General features: G+C 40.6%; 1 protein-coding gene across 1 annotated transcript in view; it reads right to left on the bottom strand.

Annotated features, from left to right (window-relative positions):
• BOLL (boule homolog, RNA binding protein) overlaps positions 1–20,470 on the bottom strand; it is a 38,969-nt gene extending 18,499 nt beyond the window's left edge. The window contains 4 exon segments of the mRNA XM_042447186.1: positions 2,394–2,426; positions 2,428–2,483; positions 6,082–6,225; positions 20,353–20,470. Of these exon segments, the coding sequence (XP_042303120.1) occupies positions 2,394–2,426; positions 2,428–2,483; positions 6,082–6,225; positions 20,353–20,370 (251 nt within the window). The 5' untranslated portion in view covers positions 20,371–20,470.
• Positions 20,471–27,412: the final 6,942 nt, after the last annotated feature.

The following is a 27,412-nucleotide window of genomic DNA, read 5'->3' as shown; positions in this document are numbered from 1 at the left end:
AACCGTGTAACTCATGGCTTCAGTAGGTGAAAAAGCGCTCAGCAAGCTCTCAAAAAGGTGAAGATAGGTCCATGAAGGGATCTTCAATATAGGATAGGGGCAGTCGTATGATAAAGCCACTGGAGGTCATTATATGAGATAGTGTGGTATCAACAAGCAGATCCTTCAAAAACAAAAATACACCAACAAGGACTAAATGTCCTTTTAGTATTGAGAGTGAAGCTAACAAAATCTAAGCTCAGCAATGATGTGGCTAAGCACCACCAGCTAAGAAACCAAAGATCAATTGTCCTCACCAAAAAAGTAAGTACAGTACTTGACGGTGTGAACATTGCATGCCATCCAAAGAGTCTGTAAACGGCATCGATCTGGAGAAGGATTCCACTAACAATTTCTGGAATTATGCTGATTATTGGAGAGGAGGAAATAGTACCTTACCCAGTTCCATCAATACACTGGCACCAACAAGAGTAGTGTTAGAAAGTACAAGATATAACTCATGTGACAAGCAAGACATGAAGTATCTAAAAGACTAAAGTGCCAGGGCTACCAAAATGCAGTGCCTGCTGAAGGGTGACAGGAACAAGTTGAAAAATATCCTCGTGGAACATTATTCCAATCTGCAATCTCTTGCAGAATTTATATGTAACATATAGCGACATGCTGGAATGACCAGTACTGTCAGCAGGGGAAATGAAGTAAATTTATTTCCCAAATAAAGCTGTATGTGTGATCCGATAGGATAAACAAACAATATACCAGGATAGGCAATTTGTTCTATGGCATGCTGATTTTAAATCCATGCGGACCTTGGATAATTTCTAAAAAAACCTACTCCTTAGTCTTGAAATAATATATTGACAAGTGTTCCATTTTTACAGTTTAGGCTACTAACTGCACAAAAAGATTTCCAGACAGTATCACAATTAAATGTCAGGGAGACTTTTGTTGCTGAGTTTACCAGTTTAGCCTTGTGCTAGATTATGTGCTAAATCAGATATAAACAAGAAAAGTTTGGGAAAATGCAGATCCAGCCAGATTCACACCTTCCAAAAATCTTTCCTTTATGTTATCAAAACTGAGAAAGTAGATTAAATTTTGGGCACAAGTATTATAAATTATTACTGGGAATGGATAGGACGCAGTGTGCATAGTATGCATGTGTATCACCACTTGACAATGGGGGGGGGGAAGATGGCCCAAAAGGGCTGCCCTGGGACCGTGTGGAGACCGTTTGCATAGGTACTGCAGCAGCTGCATGTGTCTGGCTCCGATTCATGCCACTATTGCGGTCCCCAACCAGCCCACCGAAAAGAAGCTGATTTTTCTGCTCCTTTTCAGGCCAGCTCTTTGGAAAAGAACTGCACCCAGGGTGGCTTCCAGCCACTTTATGGGCATGTGTCATGTGCACACCCTGTTCCCAACGCAGCTATTTGAGGCCACTGTTCTTCTCTCTCCTACAATTCTAAAGAGAGAGAAAGAAACAGTGTGTGTGTGTGTGATATTTTAAGAAGAAATCCAGATGATTCTTGCCTTGTTTGTTGCCACTGCTAGCTTATAACTCTCAATATATTTCATCTGAGAAAATATGGCTCTTCAAAGGGAAATGATGGGTAGAATGTAGGTTCAAGTTCCAACTCAGCAATGGAGATCACTGGATGCCTAGACTAAACAATGGACCTCAGTCTAACCTACTTCATAGCATTTCTGTGAAGATGAAGAGGGACATGTACAGTACCCATGCTCCTTGGAGAAAGTGCAATATTAAGATGTAACACATTTAGTATGCTTATACAATCATAAGCTTTAGCTTGGGATTCTCTCTACTACAGAGATTACTCTTGTATTAGCTATTATTTAAAATAATATTTCAGGAAAAACAACATGAAAAGTGCTATTAGAAAAGTATTAATTAAACCAGGTAGAGAGTTAACAACTTTCCTATTACAACTTCTAGTTAATGTACAATGATGCTGGTCAGCAAAACATATGCTCAAAAATCTTGCTCAAATACATGTTTCTTAAATTTGCTACTGCATTGTTTTTTCATATCAGGTAGGGAAACTTTTGTACCTCTAAAGGTACTGATACATTGGGACAAACAGCAAATGCAGAAAAAGGCATAAACTAAGTACATACGTTAAAAACTATATTTAATGTAAATGCACATTTTAAAACTTTTATGAATACTGTTAATTGTCAACTAAGCACAACCTGAAAGGCCAACTCTGAAATAATACCAATTATATTTAAGGAGACCTAACTTTTATTGGATTTATAGGATATAGTCTTAAGGGGCTAACATTCTTTAGTTAATGTATGGTAAAAATAGTTCTACATATCTTACACAAATTAGTACACATTCCACTTTGTTCATGCTTTTATTTACTAACCCCTTTGATACTCCAGCTCTGGTCTTTACTATTTACTTCTTTCACGCAGCCATACTGGGAAAAAAACTTCCTTAGGTCATTCTCGTTAGTCTATAAAAACAAAACAGTGATAATATCATTATATTATTCTGTAACATAATTAAATGTATGTAAGAAAATACTGCTTACCTGTAATTTTTTTTCTTCAAGTGATCATCTGTTCCTTCATACATATGAGTTTGCACCTGTGCAAAGACTGTTCAGAATGTTCTGGAGGTAAGCTGCTTTAGCTGGAACCCTCTCCAACCAAACTGCCCAGCCCCCACCAATGCTACTCCTTCCTTTGCGCCATGGAAAAGTGAGATCGAGGCTGTAGTGAACAGTTGCCATAGCCCTGATCTGGCGCTAAAAAGGGCAGCCTGAACAGCCCCTAAGCGTTTTATAGAAGCTGGCTGTTCTGACACCTTTAAAAATTCTTTCCAACAATGGAATTCAAGATGAGATGCCCTGTTATATGCCCATGAAGTCCATAAAATCCAAGAGTAGCTTTGGTGGGCTTAAGGCATGTGCACCTGGAGTAGGGACCGGGTTGTGGTTGAGACTACTCAGCTCTAGAATATTCTGAACAGGTCTCTGAGTTAGTTCAAACCCATTTGGGTGAGGCACAGAGAACATGAAGAAGGACTTGCATTTTCTTCATTGAGTTATACACAATAGTGTTCTTCTATGAATGGGAGGAGTCCTGTTCATGGAATCTGAAAATTGGCTTTGTTTTAACCAATCCTTTCCCTGTCTCTCTTTGTAACCTTGTCTCCCTCTTTCCATGCTATTCTCGAGTATCTACAGCCTTTGCAGCAGATTTTGGGGGACACACAGGAAAATGATATAGGCAAATGTGCTTAGGCACAAATACTACATGTGTGGATGAAAGAGTAACAACTGGCTTCAACCCACTAATATTTTTTGAGTTACAAGGCATTATCCACTGCAATTCTTTAGCAGACTTTTCAACTGAATTATATCTGATTTTTTTTTAAAAAAAATCTGCTATCATTTTCATAGCAGGTTAACATGCATAAGTTGTGAGCCTTCATCTTACTGAGAAGCATGGCCAAGTGACTGAGAGTCAGCAAAGATGAAGACTGAGGTCACATACATTTTAAAAATTTCTGGAGAAATGTGCATACCTATATGGATAATCTCATTTGGTTAAGTGCTCATCATTTGTAGAGCTCCTGCAACTACTGTATATACTCATCTATAAGTCTAGAAATATTAGTCAAAAATTGACCTAAAAAACTTGAGTTGACTGATCCACAGGTCAACATAAGTACTGTACTTTAACTCTTATATATATAAACAAGGAGCCATCCCCTTTGTCTGAATAGTGGTGGTAAAAGGGGAGAGCTTAGTCCATCCTGGGAGCACCAAAAAGAAGCAAGGCTCCCCTCTGCTCTCTCATCCATCCAGCCTTTAAGATGAGCACAAACAGTTATGGTATACCTGATAGAATTTTCTAAGTTCTTTGGCATCATCCTTACATACTTTGTTACATGCCCCTAAGTTTCACCCTCGACTTATCCACAGGTCATATCAAAATCCGTCATTTTGGCCCCAAAACCTGCCCTCGACTTATACATGAGGTCGACTTTTAGTCAAGTATATACGGTAACTGTTTTGTCTCGTAGATCCCCAATAATATAACACAGCATAGCAGAGAGCCATACATGTAATCATAGTCTCCTAGATTCAGATTCAAAGTCAAAGTCACAACACTCTTATTCTCCAAGCACAGATATGGCACACGTGTAAGTATAATGCATGGCTTCCATTTTTGAACCTGGGTTTCCTGTGACAAATTCCCAAATATGCTTGGTGATAGGAAGGTAAATAATCCATTGGGTGGTCATATGTGGTACTGAAATATTTGCACACAAACACAGGGAAGGTTTACTAAAGGTTTTTTTAGGCCACAAATTATTTAAGGGAAAGCAAATGTTTAGGGAGATGGATGTACTTTGTAAACTAGTACATTTTGTGGACTTCTCTGCAAAACTGCTTACAGTAGTTATATAACCAACAACAGTTATTAGATACATAGTCTTGAATGGGGCGCATGCCCACGAATGTCCATTGAAAATAACAGAGGTCGCCCCTCCATTAATATTCAAGACCACAGACCTCAAGTCTGTGAGAAAGGAGGGGCAACTGTAATATCAAACAAGTTAACAACAGCATTTTTTTTAAGAAAAGAGGCAGAATCTATGGATCAATTAATCTGCTCTTTCATTTTCAGCAGCTGCTCTTAGGTTCTGGACCTCTCTTCCTAAGGAGATGAAGGACAGAATATCCCCATCCTTACTTTGAGGAGGCAAAAACTTTTTCAAAGTTCTGACAAGCTTTTCAAAATTGAAGGTTTTTAAAGGAAAGGTTTTCAATAATGTGCTGTAGTATTCTTTTCATTGTACCATTTTAAGCTGTTTTTCAACATTTTAATTGTATATTTAAATTGTTTTCTGTGTTGTTGATAATTTAAGCATATTTTAATAGTGATCTTATGTATTTTTAAACTATGTTGGATTTGTTATAATTTGTAAGACACCTTGAGTTCCAGTTTGGGGGGAAAGTGAGATATAAAAAAGGAGAGGACGCTGTTGCCTGAACACATCAAAGAGCATGAGCAACTTAATTAAAAAAGTTCTTCTATTAAGATGTAGCCAATACAAACTTGTTAAAGAGAACGCAAGACAGAACAACCTTACTTTTTGAATTGGTAATACAAATGGTTTACTATGTAGTGCATAACAATTGGGAGCAAATGCCAATGAAAACAACTGGTCTCACCTCTAGGAAGACATGTATAGGATTGTACCATTTCTGTATCCAAAATATTTCCCACATGTTATCCCTGTGATCCTTTAAAATGTCACTGTATTGTTATATATGGTACTAGCTTTCCCTCTAGTGAACTGCAGCCTTTGTAATGATTGGAGAATAGAGTGCAGGCAATGAAACAATACGAGACAAGCACTTTTGGAATACAAAAGGCCCCAACTTTATTGGTTACAGCAAAAGATGTGTGGTTTAACATGGGGCAGTATCTAGACATCAGACAACCAGTGAGAATGACAGAAGTCAAAAGCCACTCTGCGATTTCTCGTCATCTGGAAAATTACCCCTGGTTTTACACAGTTTCTAAGAAACTCCACGACAAAACTGGTCTGTACAGACAGCCCTCCCCCCCATGCTCCTTACCTCTCTGGCTGTCAATCCAACTAAGCCCACCAGTTGCTACATCTGACACAAAAATGGGTGCCTGGCCACGTGAGTGCAGCCAACTGCCCCGTTTCCATATCAGATGGGTGACTGGGGGACTTTTTAATTGGATTGATGGCCGGCAAGGTAAGGAGCAGAATACTGGTCCTGGAACAGGGTCAGTGCGGGGCTTGGTGTATGAATACCTGCCCATCCCCATATTGATCCAGGGACCAACCCAGATGAGCACTCTGACTGTGCCAGCACTGTACCTTTTTTGGATGAATGCTGTTCTGTTGGCAATTCGATACGAACTGTTCTCTATTTGGCTAAACTTCATACAAATAAAATGATTAACCACATATGACAAAACAACAAGATAATACAAATATATTACAGTATAAGTCTTAACATTTTATGCTTATTGTTCATCTACCAAGATTAGAAAAGATACCTTAAAATCAATTCCTCCGACAAAGATGCGATTAGGAATGACTGTTCCAAATCTTGGGGCACTTGTGGGGTTACTTAAAGGCACTGGCGACACAGTGTTAGGAGATGAAGACAAAGAATCAGTTTGCATCTGACTTGCAGTCTGCTGTTTAAGAGAACAAAGTGCTGGTAAGATACATTTTCAGCTTATATATTATGGATTAATGAAAGTACAGTAATATAAAATACAAATCACAAAAATAGTAGCCTTTATTTATTTACTGGTGGTTATGGAAATACCTATACTTTCTCATTTCATGTATTCATTCCAGGTACTGCATGCATTACATCGAAGTGGACAGTCCCATTCTAAATGTTTGCTCCAAGCTTCAGTTATTTTAAAAGAACTTGCTTTCAGATCAGTTGTTCCAACCTCAGCAATTCATGTGTGTTGCACAGTTCATCTAGAAGTTTCATACACCTTCTCTGTCACTTGTGGGGCCTAGTTATGTTGGAAATTCTAGGAGTATCAAGACTAAAAGAGGAATTTTTCAGTTCTAATTTTTAAATCATAATGGGCCAGATCCAGGATCTACATTCCATTAATAGGAAAAATCCCTATGCCTGATTTTCAGAGTTCTCACCTCATCCAGCAGGGTTACCCAACCTTTTGTGTAGCATTTTCAGGAGGCTGGAGGAATGGAACAAAAGAAGTACCATTGTTTTTTTTTAATTTTCATTAGGCTGGCCATTTCCCCCCCCTTGGCCATTATTCAAAAGTAATCCCTAATTTAAAAATTAATAGCTTACATTAAATAAATAAACATTTTATTAGATCAGTTTAAAAATACACTAATACTGAAATACATTTTTTTGTCTGTGTAGGACCTTCATTATGAGTTTCTCTGAATGGAGGGCAGATTCAGATGGCTCACATATTACTTTTATGACTGCCTATAAATAGTTGCTTCTGTCTTCATATGTTCAGTTCACATGATGCTCATGCCTATCCAACTTCTGCCTATTCTTTACCATTTTTATGATAAAGGCAAAATTAAGTTTGACTACAGATAGTTTTTTTTTACATATGTTCACCACCGTGTGAATGCTTGTGTTTTTCTCGTGGGCACAACAATGTTGTCATGGTGGTATGGGCATCAGCTCATTTGTAAAACTCCTTCCTCCTGTCTCCTGACTTCTGTTAGATGACTTCCTGTCATCTTGTTGAAAAGGGCGGCAACAATTGGATGCCACTTCTAGACCATGTTAGGTTTAAACACAGTCCTGGTAAATGGCAGAGCAGAATGTGCAACAAACTATTACCGTCAGTCCTCCACATTTGTAGCTTCGACTTTTGCAGATATGATTATTCACAGATTAATGCCTTCTCTCTAGGAATCTCTAGGTCATTCAGCATGACTCTGCTGGAAGTTGACCATAGAGTCACACTGGAGGATCTAGAGATTCCTAGAGAAAATACTTCTCTAGTCATTTTTAGGTCCTCCAGTGTGATTCTATGGTCAGGTTCTGGCTGATGCTGACCCTGAAATAGTGCTGGAGGACCTAGAAATTCCTAGGGAGGTGTTCTTTCAGGTTAAAAAACCCCAGTGGTTTTTTATTTGCGTTTCCCCTAACTCCAGTGAATGTGGAGGGCCCACTGTATATGCATTACTAAAACTGGTGGTCCCTCAACCAGTGCCAGCCCCTGAGCCTGCTGGTGCCTGGCATGTTTTTAGGAAATAAAGAAACAATTGTTTCCATAAATACACTCATAAATACACTCATAAATACACTCAGCCCTCCACATTTGCGGCTTTGATTATTCATGGATTTTATTAATATGTTCTCTTTAGAAATATCTAGGTCCTCCAGCGCAACTCTATGGTCAACTTTAACAAAAAGTCAGACTGAAAGACCTAGAGATTCCTAGAGAGAACACTTCTCTAGGCATTTATAGTTCCTCCAGTGCAATTCTATGGTCAATGTCTGACAGATGTTGACCACAGAATTGCACTGGATGACCTAGAGATCCCTAGAGAGATGTTCTCTCAGTAAAAACATAGTGTTTTTGATATTTGTGGTTTTCCCACATTCACGTGGGTCCTGTGCTCCTAAACCCCAGCAAATGTGGAGGGACAAGTGTATAATGCAGGCCTCTGACACTTTGGGGGAGAAAAATGGCCAGGCCCCAGTAGACAGCCTGAGAAGCATAGATTGCTTTCCAAAGCACTCAAACATAATTGCCTGAGATTCTAAAGCTACATGGGTAGAATGTAATAATCTGATTGCACAGTTGCACTGGTCCTGATTAAGGCAACATCACCAGCAGAGGAGCACACACACCCTGGTTGAATTTCTGTAGCTGGGCAATAAGGAGAAATGTCACTTTCTCAGACCTAACTGAGTACATACATATTTGTTGGGGATCCGGAAAAGCAATGTAATCACCCAGCAGCATAATGTCAGACATTATGTAAATATAAATTATGTAAATGAATTATTTACAAGCAAATCTTAAAGAGAGTGGGTGAAGAGCATGTTTGCACTCATTACACTTTATTATATATTCCAGCACCCAGTCAGGAAGGATAAGTTGTATACCCCACAACATCTACGGAGTGGCTGGCAACATGGTACTCCATCTGGTGGCAATAAGGTACCATTACTGCCAACCACAGTATGAAAAGAACTGCACTGATTAGAGAGTACAAGAACAATCCCTACCTATTTGCTGTGCAAAGGAAGGAAAAGTCTCAGAACACAAGTGTAAACTGTATGGGTGACTTAATATGAATATGTCTGGTACAAAGGAAACATCTGAAATGGAAACATTTGTGAGTAGGCAAAGAATATACAGTACTGCTGCATGAATTCCTCCACCGATTATTAACATTAGTAACACATCTACTTTGAAACGGCACTAAAAACTAAACCAAAACAGATATTTCAAAACAAATCCATCTCTAAACAATTTCAATTACGGAATATTTTTGTTCTTGCTTTAAAACTGTAATTGCTTTTTGAAGAAGCAGAGAAGAGGGCTCTCTGTGCTAAAATGTACACAATTTATACAACAAATTAAGATTTTAACACACTTTTCCTTTTATTTACATAGCTCTTCATATGAGATCTAATTTATAAACCAATCTCATATTTTATTGTTGAGAATACAGTAGTATTGTAGCAGGAATGGACTTTGCACTTGGCTAGAAAAAATAATGGATAGCCCCTAAGTCCAGCAAACCAAACTTTCCTGACCACTGTGAAAATATTCCTGTCAATGGAAACTGATACGTTATTGTTTTCTACTCCCTCTTATAACAGACTCACAACATTCAGATCTCGTGAAGTGTTAATAGCAGTCCCAGAGAAGTCCAACCAGGCTCAAGAGTACAGACAGTAGGAGTCTTTGCATGGAGAAAGCAGTTTCCACAAACACCAAAAGAATCTTCCTTCCTTCAGTTATGAACTTGTTTCTATATCTATTTTTTTTAAATTCAAGCAATTTAAAAATAGATACATTTAAAGAGGTGTGTGATGTTATGCATAACAAACTAGATCCTCCCAAGTGTACTCAATTGTTTATTGAAAAAGGTAAAGGTAGTGCCTTGACATGAATATATGTTCGTAAACCAACTGTAGGGGGCGGTGCTCACCTCTGTTACTAGGCTAAGCGCCAGCACTGTCCAAAGTGATTCTGGTGTCATGTGGCCAGCATGATTGCACCAAACACCTCCCAATGAAGTGGTATCTATTATCTACTTGCATTTCATGCTTTCAAACTGCAGGTTGATAAGAGCTGGGACTAGTGACAGGAGCTCAGCCCATCATGCGACATCTGGGCCTCAAACGTCAATCTCTGATCTTTCGATCATCAGTATTGGGTCTTAACCACTCAGCCACTTCATATCTCTTATTCTCAGTGTTACTCTGATGCCCATTACAACCAGCGCAGTATAGCTTTCTAAATGGCATGCAGAAAGTCCCAATTATGTATTCTCATTGCAGAAATATGAAATCATGGAGACAGAATAAACTGATTAAATTATCCATTTCATTATACAATGTATGTTTGCAATATGATCCCTAATGCTTTTTCCTTTCCTGGACCCAGCTGGAATCTGGCATTTCTCACTGCCATTTTTGGTAAGTATCTTTGTTGCAGAATGTTAAGGAACATTTTGATTGCATGGGACATTAATGCAATGTTCCTTTGGTTGTGTATTCCATGATGTCCCCTTTCTTGGAGACTGGAATATATATTGAGTGTTTTCAATCTATGAGCCATTGTTCGACTTCCGTATTTGTTGACAGGTTTTAGTTAGAACAAGAAATTCTGTCTCTGTAGACTGAAGCAGCTCTATTAGTATGACTCTATTCCAGGTGATTTATTTCTCCCACATGCTCTGGTGCAGCTTCTACTTCACTTTTACTGGTGGTCATCTTTGTATGGTTCCTCATCGAATTAATCTGTCGTCCTTCATTTCTTTTCTAGCGTTCTTTCATGTATTGTTTCCATCATTTTTATTTCTACGTGGTCATATAATGTGTTTCCACTGCTGGTTGCATAACATTCCCACTCTTGGCTTAAATTTCACTTTGATTTCTCACATCCTGTGGATGAGGCCTCTTGATCTTCCTTTTGCTGACACATTCTATTTCTCTGCATTGATTATTATAGTAGTTCTCCTTATTCCTGTGCACAGTTCAGTAAACCATTACATTCAGGGTTCTGACTCTATTTCTTCACCTTTTACTTTTGCTTCTTGTCTGTCATTAACTGCTTGAAGAGTTTTTTCTGTCATCCATTGAGGCATTCTTTTTTGTTATAGAGAATGTCTTTGCATTTCTCCCCGACAATGTGTCTGATTTCAGTCCAGAGTTCTTCTGGCTCCCATGCAATTGGCTTGGTAGGCAAGTCGGGTTTTTCACATTATCTTTTACATTCTAACAGGTTCTTCAGGTTATTTTGGCACCATGGATTTTTTTAGTGTCTTCTTTAGTCTTGTTTTGTAGAGGTAATGGAGCTTATCCATCTTCTGCTTCCAATTATGTAGTCTATTTGATTTCTACACTGGTCATCCGGTGATGTCTATGTATACAGCTGACTCTTTGGCGGGATACAAACCGCCGCTTTGCAGCGGTCTGCCGCCGCCGCCGGTTGGTCCACAGGGGAGCCGGAGCCTCCACCATGGCACGGCTCCCGTGCAGCAGACCGAAAAAGAAGCTCCAAATGGAGACTTCTTTTAGAGTCCGTTTGCGACGTAGCGAGGCATGTAGAAGGGCCGTCGCCTCTTGTATGGATGGAGTCCGTATAGGCCCAGGGGCGTCTAGAAGAGACGCCCCTTTTTTAAAATGGGACGTCCTCCGGACGTCCCAAATGCCGGTTTGTAACCCGCCTTTGGTGCCTGAAAAACGTGTTGATGAACAAAACTGTTGGCTCCACAAACTCACTCAGTCTCCCTCCTGCTTCATTTCTTGATCCTAGGCCATTGTCTTACCAATCTTTGATTCTGCTCTGTTTCCTACTTTGCATTCCAATCTTTGTGATTAATTTCTTTTTTGGTGTATGGTGTGGTTATGTGGTGGTATCAATTTCTTTTCTGTCTGTAGTTGAAGAATAAATCCGGATTAGATTTACACTTGATGGGTTTCCCCTGAAGCCTTATTGATTAATTTGATCTCATTTTTCCTTATATCCTTTGTTGCTGCACATCTCTCCTTATTATTAAATATACTATAGGCTATGCTAAGCAGGAAGTTGTAGACTAAAACCAATTGAGGGCCAAAGTCTGACCATCTAGCCACAGTTCACATTGTTGTTTGCTGTGTGCCTCCAAGTCCGTTTTTGGCTTTTGTTGAATGTATCGTAGGGTTTCTTGGTATGTTTCTTCAGAGCAGTCTTCCCACTGCCATCCTCTGAGAAGTGTAACAAGATCACCCAGTGGGTTGTTGTTGTTGTTTGCTTGAGCAGAGAATTGGACCTTGAGATATAGTTCCAACACTCAAACCACTACCACCATGCTGGCTCTCATGCTAGTCCATAATCTATCTTTATAGACTATGTACCATACAAGTGAGACCACAGGAAAAAGTGCTGTATGCTGTATTAAGGGTTTTGATCAGGCAGCTCTACCTCTTACAGATGCTCTATTGAACCACCCTGCTCAGAGAGCTTTCTGTCCATACGCTGGACCAATGTACATGCATTATGAAAACCAAAATAAGGATGATTCCAGTTTTGTTGTTAACTGCCCTTGAATCGATATTGACTCATGGTGGACCCGAAGTGAGACATCTCCAAGATCTCAACCGCTCTCCTCAGATCCTGTAAGCCCACAGCAGTGACTTCTTCAATTGAGTCTATTCATCTAGTATGTGGTCTTCTTCTCTTCCCTTCCACCTTTCCTAGCACTATCAACTTTTCTTATGAGTTGTTCCTTATCATGATGTGCCTGAAACATGACCATCTCAATTTGGTCATCTTGACTTCTAGGGAAAGTTCAGGCTTGATCTGTTCTAGGACCGACTTGTTTGTCTTTTTGACTGTCCACTGTATCCTCAGTTTTCTTCTGTAGCACCAAATCTCAAATGAGTTGATTCTCTTTCTTCACTGCCCAGTTCTCAAATCCATACATGATGATGGGAATTACAATAGATTGAACGATCCTAACTTTAGTGTTTAGTTTTTATGACTTTGCAGTTTAGAATTGTGTCTTCATAACCCTTCATAGCTGCCCTTCCCAGTTCTAGTCTTCTTCTGATTTCTTGACTGCAATCTTCATTCAGATCAATGATTGATAGAAGGTAGGGGAACTCTTTTAATTATTTCTATTTCTTTGTCATCTAAATTGAATCTATGTAAAGCTTTCGTAGTCAGACAAGCAGAGACCACGAAGAAGAAGGGCAGGTTACTTATTTGGTAGCTTTGGCATGATCTCCATTACCAACAAACCTATCCTATCTAGGCCAAGGGTTTTCTCTGACCTTGATTTACATCTGCTATTGATTATGGACCATAAAGGTTTACCTACAGTCTGTACAACATACGGGTTAGCTGGCAAGCCTGTTTTTCTGCCAATAGGCATGTTTCACCTGCATTGAAGCTGAGGCCTGAAGGCTTGCAGAGACCAGCACTCACCATCCACCAGCCCCACCCTTCTGCTGTGCTTTCAAAACTTTGAAGGCAGAAGAGACTGAAGGATGCAAGAGAAGTCCCAACAGACTGGAGGGCAAACGTTGTCCCCATCTTCATAAAGAGAAAAAAAGAGGATCCCAACAATTATCTTCCAGTTAGTCTGATATCAATACCAGGAAAGATTCTAGATCAGATAATTAAACAGAGAGTCTATCAACATTTAGAAGGCAACACCATAATCACAAAAAGTCAACATGAGTTTCAAAGAAACAACTCATGCCAGACTAATTTGATCTCTCTTTTTTTATATAAAATTACCAGCTTGGTAGATGAAAGGAATGCTGTGGATATAGCGTATCTTGATTTCAGTAAGGCCATTGACAAGGTTCCCCATGACATTCTTGCAAACAAACTGGTAAAATGTGGGTTAGTCAATGCAACTGTTAAATGGATTTGTAATTGGTTGACTGGCTGACTAGCAGGGCGTCACAAGGTTATGTCCTGGGGCAGGCTTGTCAAATTTGCAGATGACACCAAATTAGGAAGAGTAGCCAATACCCCAGAGGAGAGGATCAGAATTCAAAATGACCTTAATAGATTAGAAAACTGGGTCAAAACTAGCAAAATGAATTTCAGCACAGAGAAATGTAAGGTACTACATTTAGGATGGAAAAATGAAATGCATAGATATAGGCTGAGGGAGGCCTGACTTAATGAGAGTACATGTGAAAGGGATCTAGGAGTCATAGTAGACTACAACTTGAACAGTGTGATGTGGCAGCTAACAAGGCCAATGCAATTCTAGGTGGCATCAATAGAAGTATAGTGTCTGGATCAAGGAAAGTAATAGCGTCACTGTATTCTGCTTTGGTCAGGCCCCACCTGGAATATTGTGTCCAGTTCTGGGCACCACAATTCAAAAAGGATGTTGACAAGCTGGAGTGTGTCCAAAGGAGGGTGACTAAAATGGTGAAAGATCAACCATGTCCTATGAGGAACAACTTAGGGAGCTGGGTATGTTTTGCCTGGAGAAGAGAAGGTTAAGAGGTGAGATGATTTGAAGAGGTGTCATATTCAGGATGGAGCAAGCTTGTTTTCTGCTGCTCCAGAGAATAGGACACAGAACAATGGATGCAAACTACAGGAAGAGAGATTCCACCTCAACATTAGGAGGAACTTCCTGCTAGTAAGAGATGTTAGACAGTGGAATACACTCCCTTGGGGTATGGTGGACTCTCCTTTGGAGGACTTTAAACAGAAGCTGGATGGCTTGTTGGAGGTCTCTGATTGTGAGTTCCTGCATGGCAGGGGGTTGGACTGGATTGCCCTATGATTCTATGAATAGTGAGAGGTGGTTTGCCAACAGCTGCCTTTTGCTTCCAAGTACTGTCCAACTCTGCTCAGCTTCTGAGATCAGGTGGGATCTGGTGCCTTCATAGTATTTAGGCAATCCCTCCTGGTATTACTGAATTAAAATTGCCACTATCCTTGATCTTTCACCCTGCTGTCTGAAGCCGAGAGTCTAGCAACATCTAGATGAATACATGGTCCACACCACCTCTTGAAGCACTGTGATTAAAGATCCTGTTTTCACTTCTACAAAGTCATTTGGGCAATTAGTTCTCATTGCCCAAATAGGCAAACTGCATTGCTTGCTTCTCTGTATATCTGCTGAATTCCTATGGCAAAAAATTGTAAGAAATCTCCAGGTATGCATGTAGCTACTACTTAAATATCTGCAGCTTCTTCAGCTTACAGGCTTTGCATGTTCAGTGAAGAGCTCCTTAAAGAAGAAAACATTTCTTGAAAAAATAGCAGGACAGATTTTCTCTCAATTTGGAAAGTGATTTTAGAATAGTCAGGCAACAGACTAAGTGATGTAAATGAAATTCACTTTGCAAAAGACACACGAATTTTTGTCACTGCATCACATGGAAATAGCTACAGTATTTGTTACTGCATCATATGTAAATGTTCACATTTTGAGGGGATTTTGGCATGGTCTGAATTAATTTATAAACCCTGTATCACTTTGGGGAGTGCCCCCATAATTTTTGCATTCATACAAAATCACGAATTGGGTGTCCAATCCAAAAAGGAACACTATCTCTCAAGGTCAATGAAAATACATGTACAATGTGAAGAGGTATGCACCATAGTGCAGTTGAAATGGAATGATTGTTAATGATGGCTAACAATTTTCCCAAGCAACACTAATTAGACAATATACAACTGTTGTTCCTCTGGCACAACAATCCTGTCAGGTAGCTCAGGCTACAAGTGAATGACTACCACAAGGTTAGCCAGTGAGTTTCATACAACTAAAAATAAACTAAATAAGCAACTACTGTACAATCCTCTATCAGGCTGGTGGAGTGTAAAGCTCTGCCACTGTAATAATTCTACTGGGCTTCCTTTTCTACCCTCAGTGCAACAGACCTTTTCAGCAATGAAGTACACTCCCACAGTGAATTAGTAACTAAGGGTGGGGATGGCCAGGCTATGTCTTGCTGCGTTCCTGCAGCCAAGGGAAAAAAAGGAACAGATGTCTTCTTGAATCTCCATTGAGTCTCAGCTGAAAAGAAAAGACATCTGTTCTTTAGATGTGGTACTGCAGCAATCTGCTGCTTGGGCATGGGGAAGTGTTCTGACACTGAAAAGGTCAAGTATGCTGAGAGATACTGAATACAGTACCCCCTTCTACAGGCACCAAAAAGGTCAAATGTTTCTGTAATGGGAGGTTATACCAGCATGTATTACCAACAGGATTCCAATCCCAATCTTCCAACACTCAGTCTAATGTTCCAGCCGCTACACTGACCATCATCTACACCTCCTGTCTTTGGTGGTATAATAGTCTGGTTCGATACTAGAAACTGGTCCTTTGGATTTGGATTAAAAAGGTACAAAAAGCAGGAAAACACACAGAAATCCACTCAATACAATTTTCACATTTGTAAGTCCCAGTACCACCAGAAGGAAGTGACCCAGAGTGGGCTCTTTCAGATCTGTTGCCCCACATTTCCCAGCAGAAACAATCTGGGTGCCATCTCCATGACATATTTTTTGCATAATACAATTTAAAAAATTCACCCCAGATCATTCCAATTTTATTTCACTATTCTGCAATACTGTATAAATATTCATTAAATTCTGCATCTCATGTATTCAAGTTCAACCATTTTGTGAAATCATAAAAGGCTGTATACCGAAAAATCAGTTTATAAAAAAATAATAAAACCAAAAAAATGTGGTTTCTAACCTTAATGTGTGTGTTGTGTGTGTGTCTCAAAGTACAAAACAATCAGACCAGTCAATGTCCAATGCTTAACAAGAGACTTCATTCAATAACAGACCTCTCTTGTGCTATTCAGAATCCCAACTTCCCCCCAGATCTTATCTGGAAGAGAATCTATTGTACCAGTAAAACTAAACTATAACCCAAAATAGGCACTTCTAAATCCCTTTCTTCCCCAAGCAGACATAAAATACTACTGTATATTTAATCATAGACCAAAATGTGATTAACTTTGGAGGGCCATGTTTTAGACATGTGTAATTCCTCCAATAATTTCCTAATTTTTAAAACCAGATTAATAGTGTCTATAAAAACCAAAATACTTGATGGATATACAAATAAATAAATAAAATAACGGAAAGTAAAAATGACTATGTTTTTGTTGTTCCATGCTTTGGGTTGTTTCCAACTAATGAAGACCATATTACTGTATGGGTTTTCTCTGGCAAGATTTGTTTTGAGGGGTTTTTTGCTTTTCCCCTTCCTCTGAGACCGAGAGAGTGCAACTTGTCCAAAGTCACCCAATGGATTTCCATGGCCAAGCAGGAATTTGAAATCTGGTGTGCACAGAGTCCTTGTCCACCAGTCAAACCACTACTCCTCACTGACTCTCTAACTGTATAGTAATATTCTTACTATTTCATCAGTGTCATTTCATAGGCTGAGGAAAAGTACCTTTCACATTTTCTGCATCTTGTAGTTTGGACATGAAACCTGTCATTACCACTTTTCTTTGCTTTGAAAGGGCTTTCTCGTTTCATTCACATTATAGCATAATAGAAGCCAAAGGGCCTTCCGATGTCTTTCTCTCTAGCATAGCAGACACAAGATGTTTTTATATAGCATCAATCAAGTGTACAACCCCACGTTAGGGTGGCTGTATGTCAAAAGGACACGAAGGCACACAACAACAACAATTGTAAGTACCACATCTCTTCTGATTCTTAAATTCAAATCGGAGGTAGACTCAGACCCCATGCCACTCTGAATTAAAGAGAACAGGGAACCTTCTAAGTATTCTTATAGTTATCAAACTACCACTGCCAAGTTGCTTTTAATCAGCAATGCCAAACACAGATACTAACATGCAGAAACTTTTATGATTTCTGTTCTTGCATGTTTATGTGCTTTCAAGTCTCCTGTCCATTTATGGTGACCCATTAATTTAGGCAAGGAATTTCTTAGGCAAGGAACCCTCGGAGGAAGTTTTGTCAGTTCCTTTCCTTTGACATAAAGCCTACAATGTCTTGATGGTGTCCCCTCCAAAGACTAACCAGCACGACCCGTTTAGCCTCCAAATCAGACAGGATCTGGTGCCTTTAGGGTAGTGCTTCTCAAAGGTGGGGTGGACCCCTGGGGCAGGCATGAGACTTGCTGGCCGCGGATCCTTCTCCTCTTCCCAAATTTTGTGTGTGTTGTGTAAAATTACATTGTTAAATATTATTACTATTATTATTATATCGTACTAATAAAAAACTGTTCTAATTTGAACATTATTTTGAAATTTGTAAAATAATATGAATAACATGACTGTGCTAATGAAAACACACCGACTAACTAAACAAAGAAAATATTTTTATTCTATACTACGGGGAGGGCCAACATAGCATGTAGATGTTTGGGGGGAGGTGTCCCAAGGGCAAACGAGGTTTGAGTACCACTGCTTTAGGATATTTAGGTTCTGTTGTTGTGTGCCTTCATGTTGTTTCTGACTTATGACAAAGGCAAGCCTATCCATGGCTGGCAAGATTTGTTCTGAGAGTTTTGCTCTTGCCTCCCTCTAGGCTGAGAGAGAGTGACTTCTTGCTCAAGGTCACCCAGTGGGTTTCCATGGCCAAGCAGGGATTCACACCCTCGTCTCCAGAGCACATGGTCCAATATTCAAACCACCACGCCACACGTTTTTATGTTCTTTTAAAAAGAGGTGCAGAGGTTTACCAAGGCAAAAGCTGCAAGAGACAAAAAACATGAGTACAAAAGGTGCTTGCAGCTGTTATTGTGTGCCTTCTGGTTGTTTTTGGATTTATGGCAATCCAGGCAACCCCATCATAGGTTTTTCTGGCAAGTTTCTTCAGAGGGGGTTTGCCATTGTTATCTTTCTGAAGCTGCGAGTGTGAGTTTCCATGGCTGAGTGTGGATTACACCCTGGTCTCCAGTGTCCTAGTCCAACATTCAAACCCTATTGTCACACTAGCCTCCAAGAAGATGTTAGCAACTCCAAACCATAGAAAACCGCCAGGGTGAGAATGCTGATGGAGATGAGGAGTGAAAGTGTTGGACCAAAGGTCCTCCCTCCTTTTCGGGGGCCTGTCCTCCATTCCAACCTTTCTTTCTAGGAAGAATCCCAGAGATCCCCATTACTGGAAGCATGAAATTAAATTTATGAGTGCTTTTAGATTTATTGGTCATGTCCTCCCTCCCCCCACCCTTGAGCATCTCCACTTGAGTACGACCTGGTCCCCTTGGCAGTTATTAGGGAATATCTGGTCACATTGAGGGAGGCATGTTGCACTGAATGTGGAAACACACTAACTTCACACCCATTTCTTCTATTAAAATAAATGAGGTCCAAAACACATTGAGAAAAATAATCCAGACCGAGACCGCTTTAGTTGCTCTGGCTCATGCTAGAATCCTGGGAACTGTAATTTTGTGGCACCAGAGCTCTCTGACAGAGAAGGCTAAATGCCTCCATATACACACAAACACAAACCCCACAGTGCCCAGAAGTCAATAGAATTGAGCCAAGGCAGTTAAAGTGGGTCTCAAACTAGATTATTTCTGAAAAAGAGATTGATAAATTTTTTTGAACAGGAAGGGAAACCGTGGGTAAATTTATCTGAATGAAGGGAAAGAACATCTAGTAGTAGTATTTAATTAATTTTTAAAATCAAAGATCAATTCACTTGGAAACAGGCAGCAACCTGTAGAAAAATAAGTCAGGAAAGGCTGAAAAGAAGAATGAAATGGGTATGTGTGTTATATATATATATATATATAACACACACACACACACACACAATATATAACACACACAACCCACACATAGTATATCATACATATATATAATATACACACACAAATATATACACACACACACACATATATATAACATACATATATATATAATATAATACACACACACACACCCAGAATATACAAGTGAAGAACAATTTAAAAATGTAATGATCATAAAATTAACAATGCATGATGAGAAATTTACAGATTGATAAAGATAGAAGTAAGGAACAATAATGTAAATCAAGGGGGAGGGCTGGTTTTTGGGGCTTTTCCTTTTTTAATTGTAATTAAATTGTATGCTGTGTCATTTTACGGTTGTAAAAACTGGATTACTTCTGCAGTGTGTAGTTTTGGACCAAAGACATTTTTAACCGAAGAATGGTGAAGGTTATAAAGTGTTTCCCCATTCCCTGGGCCGGAGGGGCTCTCTTTGAGCTCATTGGCCGTGAGGGCCAAGAAAGGGCCCTTTTTTAAACCTCGATTTGAAAGGGGCGAAGAACGACGGTTGGTCGAAAAGGGGGGGAGGGGGAAGGGGCGAAGAGCGCGCGCGCGCGCGAGGGAAAAGGAGAGAGAGAGAGCGCGCGAGGAAAGCGCCCGAGACACTAAGAGCCAATCCGAAGAGGGAGGGGCAAGAGTTGAGCCGCACGCGCACAGCGAGCAACTCCCGTTACTGGTCTCCCTCTCGCTGGTTTTTGTGCGGGAAAAGCGCCGTCGTTGTCGTCCAATAACAACAACTGCCCAGATATAATGACATCCGCCGGCCATTTTCCTCACATTTCACGTCGATTAGTTGCCCCCCCCCACGCTCCTCCCTCCCGCGCCCCAACAGTACTAACCGAGGAGTCGGCCTCCATCTTTCTCCACACCTTCCGAGTTCCCCTCACACCCGGCTCCCCCTTAAGGACACCAAGACCAAAAGGGGGAAAGGTTGGGCGGGCCGGGCGGGCGCGACAACCTCACGTGCTCCGGCATGTGGCCCCCGCTTGGCCAAGCTGCGAAGCAGGCTCAGGGATCAAAGCCCTTCTGTTTAGGGAAACAGGCCGGGCCCTCAAAGTGAAGCGGGCGGGGCGGGTTCCCTGGACCTCTCCCCCTCCCCTCCATCCGAATTTGTGTTCCATTGTTTTTCTATGGACCATGAATGTAACAAGAGAACCTGTGAATAAATTTGACAATTAAGCACTTTGGATACTATTTTTGACACAGTGTGGTGGTGAGCGTTGGCGAGATCTGAAGCCACAGTTCAAATCCCCATTAGGCATAAAACCCATGGGTGACCTTGGGCAAGTCACACTCTCAGCACCTCAGAGGGAGACAAAAGCAAAACAAACAAAAACCCTCTGAAGAAACTTGCCAAGAAAACCCTGTGACAAGGGTCTCTATACTTCAAGAAAACCCTATGAAATCTCCATAGTTGAATCCCAATTGGGCCATGAAACACACTGGGTGATCTTGGGCAAGTCACACTCTCTCAGCTTCAGAAGAAGACAAATACCAAAAAAAACCCCTTTAGAAACTGCCAAGGAAATCCTGGTGATAGGGTCTCCATACTCAAGAAAACCTATGAAAGGGTCTTCATAGTTCAATTCCCAACTAGGCCATGAAACACACACTAGGTGATCTTAGGCAAGTCACACTCTCTCATCAGTCTCAAGGATGCAACGGCAATCTCTGAACAAATCTTGCCAAGAAACTCCATGAAGGTTCCTCTTAGAGTCTTATATACACTAGCGAGATCCCGCTGGTAAACAGAATTTAAACTGGATTTAAATTCAATTCGAATTTAAACAAACCTGCAAATTATGTAAGTTTATCACACTGAATTCCTGCTAAATTGAAATGATGCAAAGTTTAAACCAAAGTTAAAACGGAGAAAAAACAGCGCCTTTTTACTTTTGGAATTTCCCCGAAAGTAAAAAGCTGCCGTTTTTATCCATTTAACCTCAGTTTAACTTCATGTTATTTCATGTTAACAGCGATGATGTGTGATAAACCCCGGCATTTCCTGGTTTTTTCTAATTAAATCTCATTTAAATCCCATTTCCAGCAGGATCTCACTAGTGTGAAAACTCCTTAGAGTCACCATGGTTTATTCCTAGCTAGGCCATGAAACCCACTGTTGACCTTGGGCCAGGTCACACTTCTCCTCAGCCTTTTAGGGAAGACAATGACAAACTCTTCCTCTAACAAATATTGTCAGAAAACCCAGACAATTTCATCTTAGGGTCAACATGGTTTAATTCCCAGTAGGCCATGAAACACCCCACTAGGTGACTTATACAGTCACACCTCTCAACAACCAACCTCAGAGGTGGCCATGGCAAAGCTCCTCTGAACAAACCTTACCAAGAAAACCCCTTAGGGTCACCCTAAATCGGAAACTACAACAAAGTCAAACATGACTTGGAAGCATACAACAAGAACAACAATTATTTTATTATCTCTTCCATTATTTTTGTGTGATTTTAAATCTAGCTAAGAAGAATAGAAAAGATTCCCCCCAGGAATAGTTCTTGATCTTTGCAGCTCCATGTGTTTTGGTCTTTGACTCTCAGAAGACCCTGCCATCATTGCCAGTGGTCAGGGAACATGGAAATTGATGGCCAAAACTTCCGAAGAACCAATGGTTGAGGAAAAAATGGTTTATAATGACTATTTTAGTTCACTTACAGACTGTACCTTCAGAACTAAGAAACAAACCTGTAAAACCTCACAGTCCTAAATATAGATGGGAATTTCAGGCACTACCAAGCACATTAGTATCCAGAGGTAGCCTACAATAACATCCAAAATCCACAATGCAGTGATATCTTTATCAAGCCATTTTGTACCAATAAAGTATTGCTGTTTTGTGGAGTTTGGAAACACATATGTGTTCTGCATCACAAATGCTGTCAGCCCTTATATAATTAGATCCTGGCTGGATGAATGACGGACATCAATTTCCAAAAGCATACAAGCTTTGTAACAACACACATACCCTTTTACCTCCATATAGTTTCATATCATATATAGTGCTTTGAGTGATTTGACTATGACTTCACAGTCAAGAGTTCGAATCCCATTTCAGCCATGGGTAAACTAGAGCAAGTCACACACTCTCAGCCTCAAGGGAAGGTATCGGCAAACCCCCTCTAAAGAAACTTGCCAAGAAAACCCCATGATAGGTTCGCCTTAGGGTCTCCATAAGTCAGAAAGGACTTGAAGACACATAACAAGACGATATATAGTCCCACACAGCCAGTATCACATACTCATTCTTATCTGTAAGACTGTTTTATCTAATGTGAGCTCTCACTTAAAGGCCCATCTTCATCATCCAGGAATGGATCTCTTGCATAACTGCTCTCACCAATTCTATACAGGAGCTCTAACTTTCAAAATTACTGGTTCCCTAAGGACATTTTGTCTGTAAGCTTATTCAGAATGCTCTCTCAATTGAAGGAAACTTCTGTTTATTAAAAAATAATAATAACAATCCCAGTAATTCATTCCAGGATAAAAGCTATGCTAATTGGCAGCAGGAAAAAAGGAAAATAATCCTTTTGATTATTAAAATGCATAACTTATTGCAGTATCAGCATTTGTATTTTACAATATTATGATCCCTGCTTTACAAAATAAAGTCTTTCTGAAAACACATACATACATTCTTAATGAAAAGAGACCTAGTTTTTCTGATGCTACATCCTTCTGTTCTTTCGGTTGCTCAGAAAGACAATTCCTATCTGAACAAGCAAAATTATTTTCCAGTTGGTAAATGTGCATATGATACGATAATGAGATATGGTAATAACATAATTGTATTTAATAGCAGAACCAGTGGTTTAAGCGTCCAGTTCCCAGCTTGGATTCTCAGGGTTCGATTCCTAGCTCAGTCACGAAACTCACTGGATGATCTAGGGCAACCTCTTAGCCTCAGAGGAAGGCAATGGCAACTCACCTCTGAACAAATCTTGCCAAGAAAATCCCATGATAGGTTCACCACTGGATCGCCATCAGTCAGAAATGACTTGGAGACACACACCACATATTCATCCCTCCTTCTCACTCCTGCCTATTCTTCATAGACCTTGGACTTCCAGGTAACAGGCATCGTAACAACTGCACTGTGACATTCACAGGTTCATCCAGGCAACACATCCTCACAGGTCAGCAAATGAGCAAACATGGCTATAGCTACAAAACTGTGACATTTCTCTTCCTCATTGTCACTCATTACAGTCACTCTGAGTTCACTGGAAGATGTTCGCTCATTATGGACTTTTCTAGAGGGAGTGATCTTACATTAGCACAAGTCTCTCTCTCTCTCTCTCTCTCTCTCTCTCTCTCTCTCTCTCTGACGCATACACATACACACATGCCTTTTCATACCGCATATCATACAGCTTAAACTATTAATATTCCTCATTTTTCCAGTCCTTCTCTGCTGTCATATTTTCTCAATCTCTCCCCCCCCACACACACACACTTTCTGCCATGCCAGTATCTCAGCCTGGCAGCCCTTAATTATACACAGTCTGTTCTCTCCTAAATGCATGCCTACCCTCTGCTCCATGCAATTATTGGCACCTCCTAGGTTCTCACCAACATTACTTTGATCATAAAACCCCACTGGGTGACCTTGGGCGAGTCACACTCTCTCAGCCTCAGAGGATGGCAAGGACAAACCCCCTGTGAAGAAACTTGCTAAGAAAACCCTATGATAGGTTCACCTTGGTGTCGGTCGCCATAAGTCAAAAATGACTTGGAAGCACACCACCACCACTACCACCTAGGTCCCCTCCTACCCATTACTCAAAAATGCCGTCTCTTCTTTCCAGCCTAGGCCAGTTCCATAGTATCTTTGCAATAATTATCATATAACTTTGACCGCCAGCCCCAGTGGTGCTCAATAGAAGAAATATGTGTTTATTTGACATCCTTGGGAAAGAAGACTCTCTCACCTCTGCAGCTTTGTCCCTGCTGTTGCTGTCACTCAGACAGAGAAACTTACTGCCCTGAGACAGGCGCACACAACTTTTAGGAGCGTAGATTTCCCCTCTCTACACTTCTCTACCCTAAATACAGTACAGGACAAGAGAGTAACACACTCACCTCCACACAGAAGGAATTACTAAATCCAGTTCTGCCAAGAGCAGTAGCAGAGAGAGTGTCTTATTCCAGATCTTATTCCAGTAGGAAAGAGCAGCATCTGGCTTTTGGCTACAGGTCCATTCCCTGGATGTGCCTGTTTGCTTTCTGACACAGGCAGGCATTTCTCCTCCCCATTCCTGGGTATCATTTTGCCAACAATTTTCTACCATGCGCGCGCGCGCGCGCGCGCACACACACACACACACACCACTGACTCCATACATCCATATCATTGATAGACAGCAGGGATGTCATATTCCAACCCCTCTAATCCAAACATGTAAACTGCATATTATGCAATTTATTATAATTATGCATATTATTTTTATTTACGGTAAATTTTATTTTAATAGACACATAAAAACACAGAATGTGTATAAATATACACATAGTAAACAACAAACATAGTACACTTTTAATATACACATAATAAACAACATATACAAAGAGACAAGAAATAAACAGTAAAATCCACAATAGCAAAAACAAAACATATTTCATGTTAGTACAGTGCTACACTCTGTATCAATTTAAGAGAGAGAAAAAAAGAATTGTAGAGTTGGAAGAGATCACAAAGGCCATCCAGTTCAAACCCCTGCCATGCAGGAACTCTCAGCCAAAGCATCTCTGACAGATGGGCAACCAGCCTCTGTTTAATGACCTCCAAGGAAGGAGACTCCATCAGATTCTAAGGGAGTGTGTTCCACTGTCAAACAGCTCTTACTATCAGGAAGGCGTGGTATAGACCGCCCAAAAAGGGCAGCCTGCCGGCGCCTGTTTTTCTGCCGGAGGGAAACCTCAGCCGTCAAACGGCAAGGCTTCCCGCCGGTAGAAAAAGAACTTGCAAAAAATGGGTTCTTTTGAAGTCATGGCGGCAGTGTACTCATTACGTAAGTGCCGCATGGCGCCATGTGGATGCCGCGTGACACTTACGTAACAATGGTGGTACCCATGTAAACAGGGCACCGCCATTGTTACACCCTCCTCACGTGCGAGGGTTGCGGGGCGTGTGGGCGCTCTGCCCCCCAGGCAACCCTCGCACATGACGAGGAGGCCTGAAAGGCCGGTTCTTTATTTACAAATGAAATAAATACCACAGTATCCTTCTGGGTAGCATTGTGTATGATATGCATTCGGGTTAAAGGAATAGGATGATAGTATGCAACCTTCCCTGACTCCTTTGCTGATTGGGAATCATTTGGTTTCTCCATATTCTTTTTGATGGCAGCCTTTTGTCCTTAGTACAGGTTGCGCATCAGGACAATCAGATGTTGTGGTACTCCCATTCCTCTAAGTGGAAGTCTTAGCTTTTTGTCATCTATTCAGTCAAAGCCTTTGCTGTAGTCAATAAAGCACATAAGGGGCAGGGGGACCCTTCAAGCATCTCATGTAAATATATTGCTTTAATGATTATGTAGTCTTAACAGCTTGACAACTTCACATGCATTTCTTCCTTGCTGCTTAGGCTTTGCCAGGCTTATGGATCAGGCACATTAAGATTTCTAAGAGATTCTCTCACTGTATTATCTTTTGGCAAGTCACTTGATGAGGCAAGGTGGCTTTTAATGAGAAAGGCATTGGTTTTTGGCAGGGTTATTTAAAGCAGTAAATTGGCTTTCACACTGCATACTGAACAATTGACTTCGTTGGACAGCCCCAATAATACGAGACCCTTTCCCCTCTCAAAATCTTTGTGTAGTTTTGGAAAACTTTATGTTTTTGAAGAGTGATAGGGCTGATATAGAAAACCAGTGTGGTGTAGCAGTTTGACAGCTGGACTACAACTTGGTGTAGCAGTTTGACAGCTGGACTACAACTCTGGAGACCAGACTGATTCCCTCCTTGGCCATGGAAACCCACTGGGTGACCTCGGGTGAATCACACACTTTCAGCCCCAGAAACCCCTGTGATAGGTTCTCCTTAGCTGGAAATGACTTGAAGGCACACAACAACAACAAGGGCTTGTATCCTGAAAGTAGGCCACAGAATCACTTTGATATATTGTAAAACTTTTATTGTTTACTGCAGCCAAGACAGTATCTCACATGCCTTACTTAGCAAAATTTATAACATATCTTAGTCTGCTGCCCGCCTTTGTTCTGAATGGAGAAGCCCTGGAGGCACCCATGATATGATTTCCTGGCTATATCATGAGAAGACTTGACTCATTGGAAAAGATGATAATGCTAGGAAAGGTGGAGGGAGGGTAGCAGAGAGGAAGGGCATATATTAGATGAATAGATTCAATCAAAGAGGCCACAGCCCTCAACCTGCAGAGCCTGAGCAAAACAGTCACGGACAGAGGGGCTTGGAGATGTCTCATTTATGAGGTCACCATGAGTTGAAGTTGATTTCCAGGCATTTAGTAACAACAATATCTAGACATATAGCTAGCAGTAAACCCATCACATAAATCTGCCCTTGCAATATCCTCTCTCAGGCCACTAATATGACGGTTAGACTTTTTCTTTTTGTTTATAAGTTGTTCAACTTGGGCCTGAAGAGCTTGTGTGCAGCGTACTATAGTTGCTAGGGTCTTTTCATGAACAATTCCGAGGTCCATTGCTTGACCGCTGCTTCAGAATATCAGCTATCTAGTTAGCAATTCCATCACCTTTCACCTTGACTGGGTTAATAATGTTACTGAGATCTTTTTGCAATTGTTTAATTTGTGATGCCAGAATCTTTTTTGGGAGAGTTTGTCTCTCTTCTACCTCTGAAAGGCGAAAGATTTGTACGATCTGAAGAGAAATCAGAGGTGAT

The sequence above is a fragment of the Sceloporus undulatus genome, chromosome 1 (genome assembly GCF_019175285.1).
Source record: "Sceloporus undulatus isolate JIND9_A2432 ecotype Alabama chromosome 1, SceUnd_v1.1, whole genome shotgun sequence".
Classification (NCBI taxonomy): domain Eukaryota; kingdom Metazoa; phylum Chordata; class Lepidosauria; order Squamata; family Phrynosomatidae; genus Sceloporus; species Sceloporus undulatus.
This window is presented reverse-complemented; position numbering and strand designations above follow the sequence as displayed.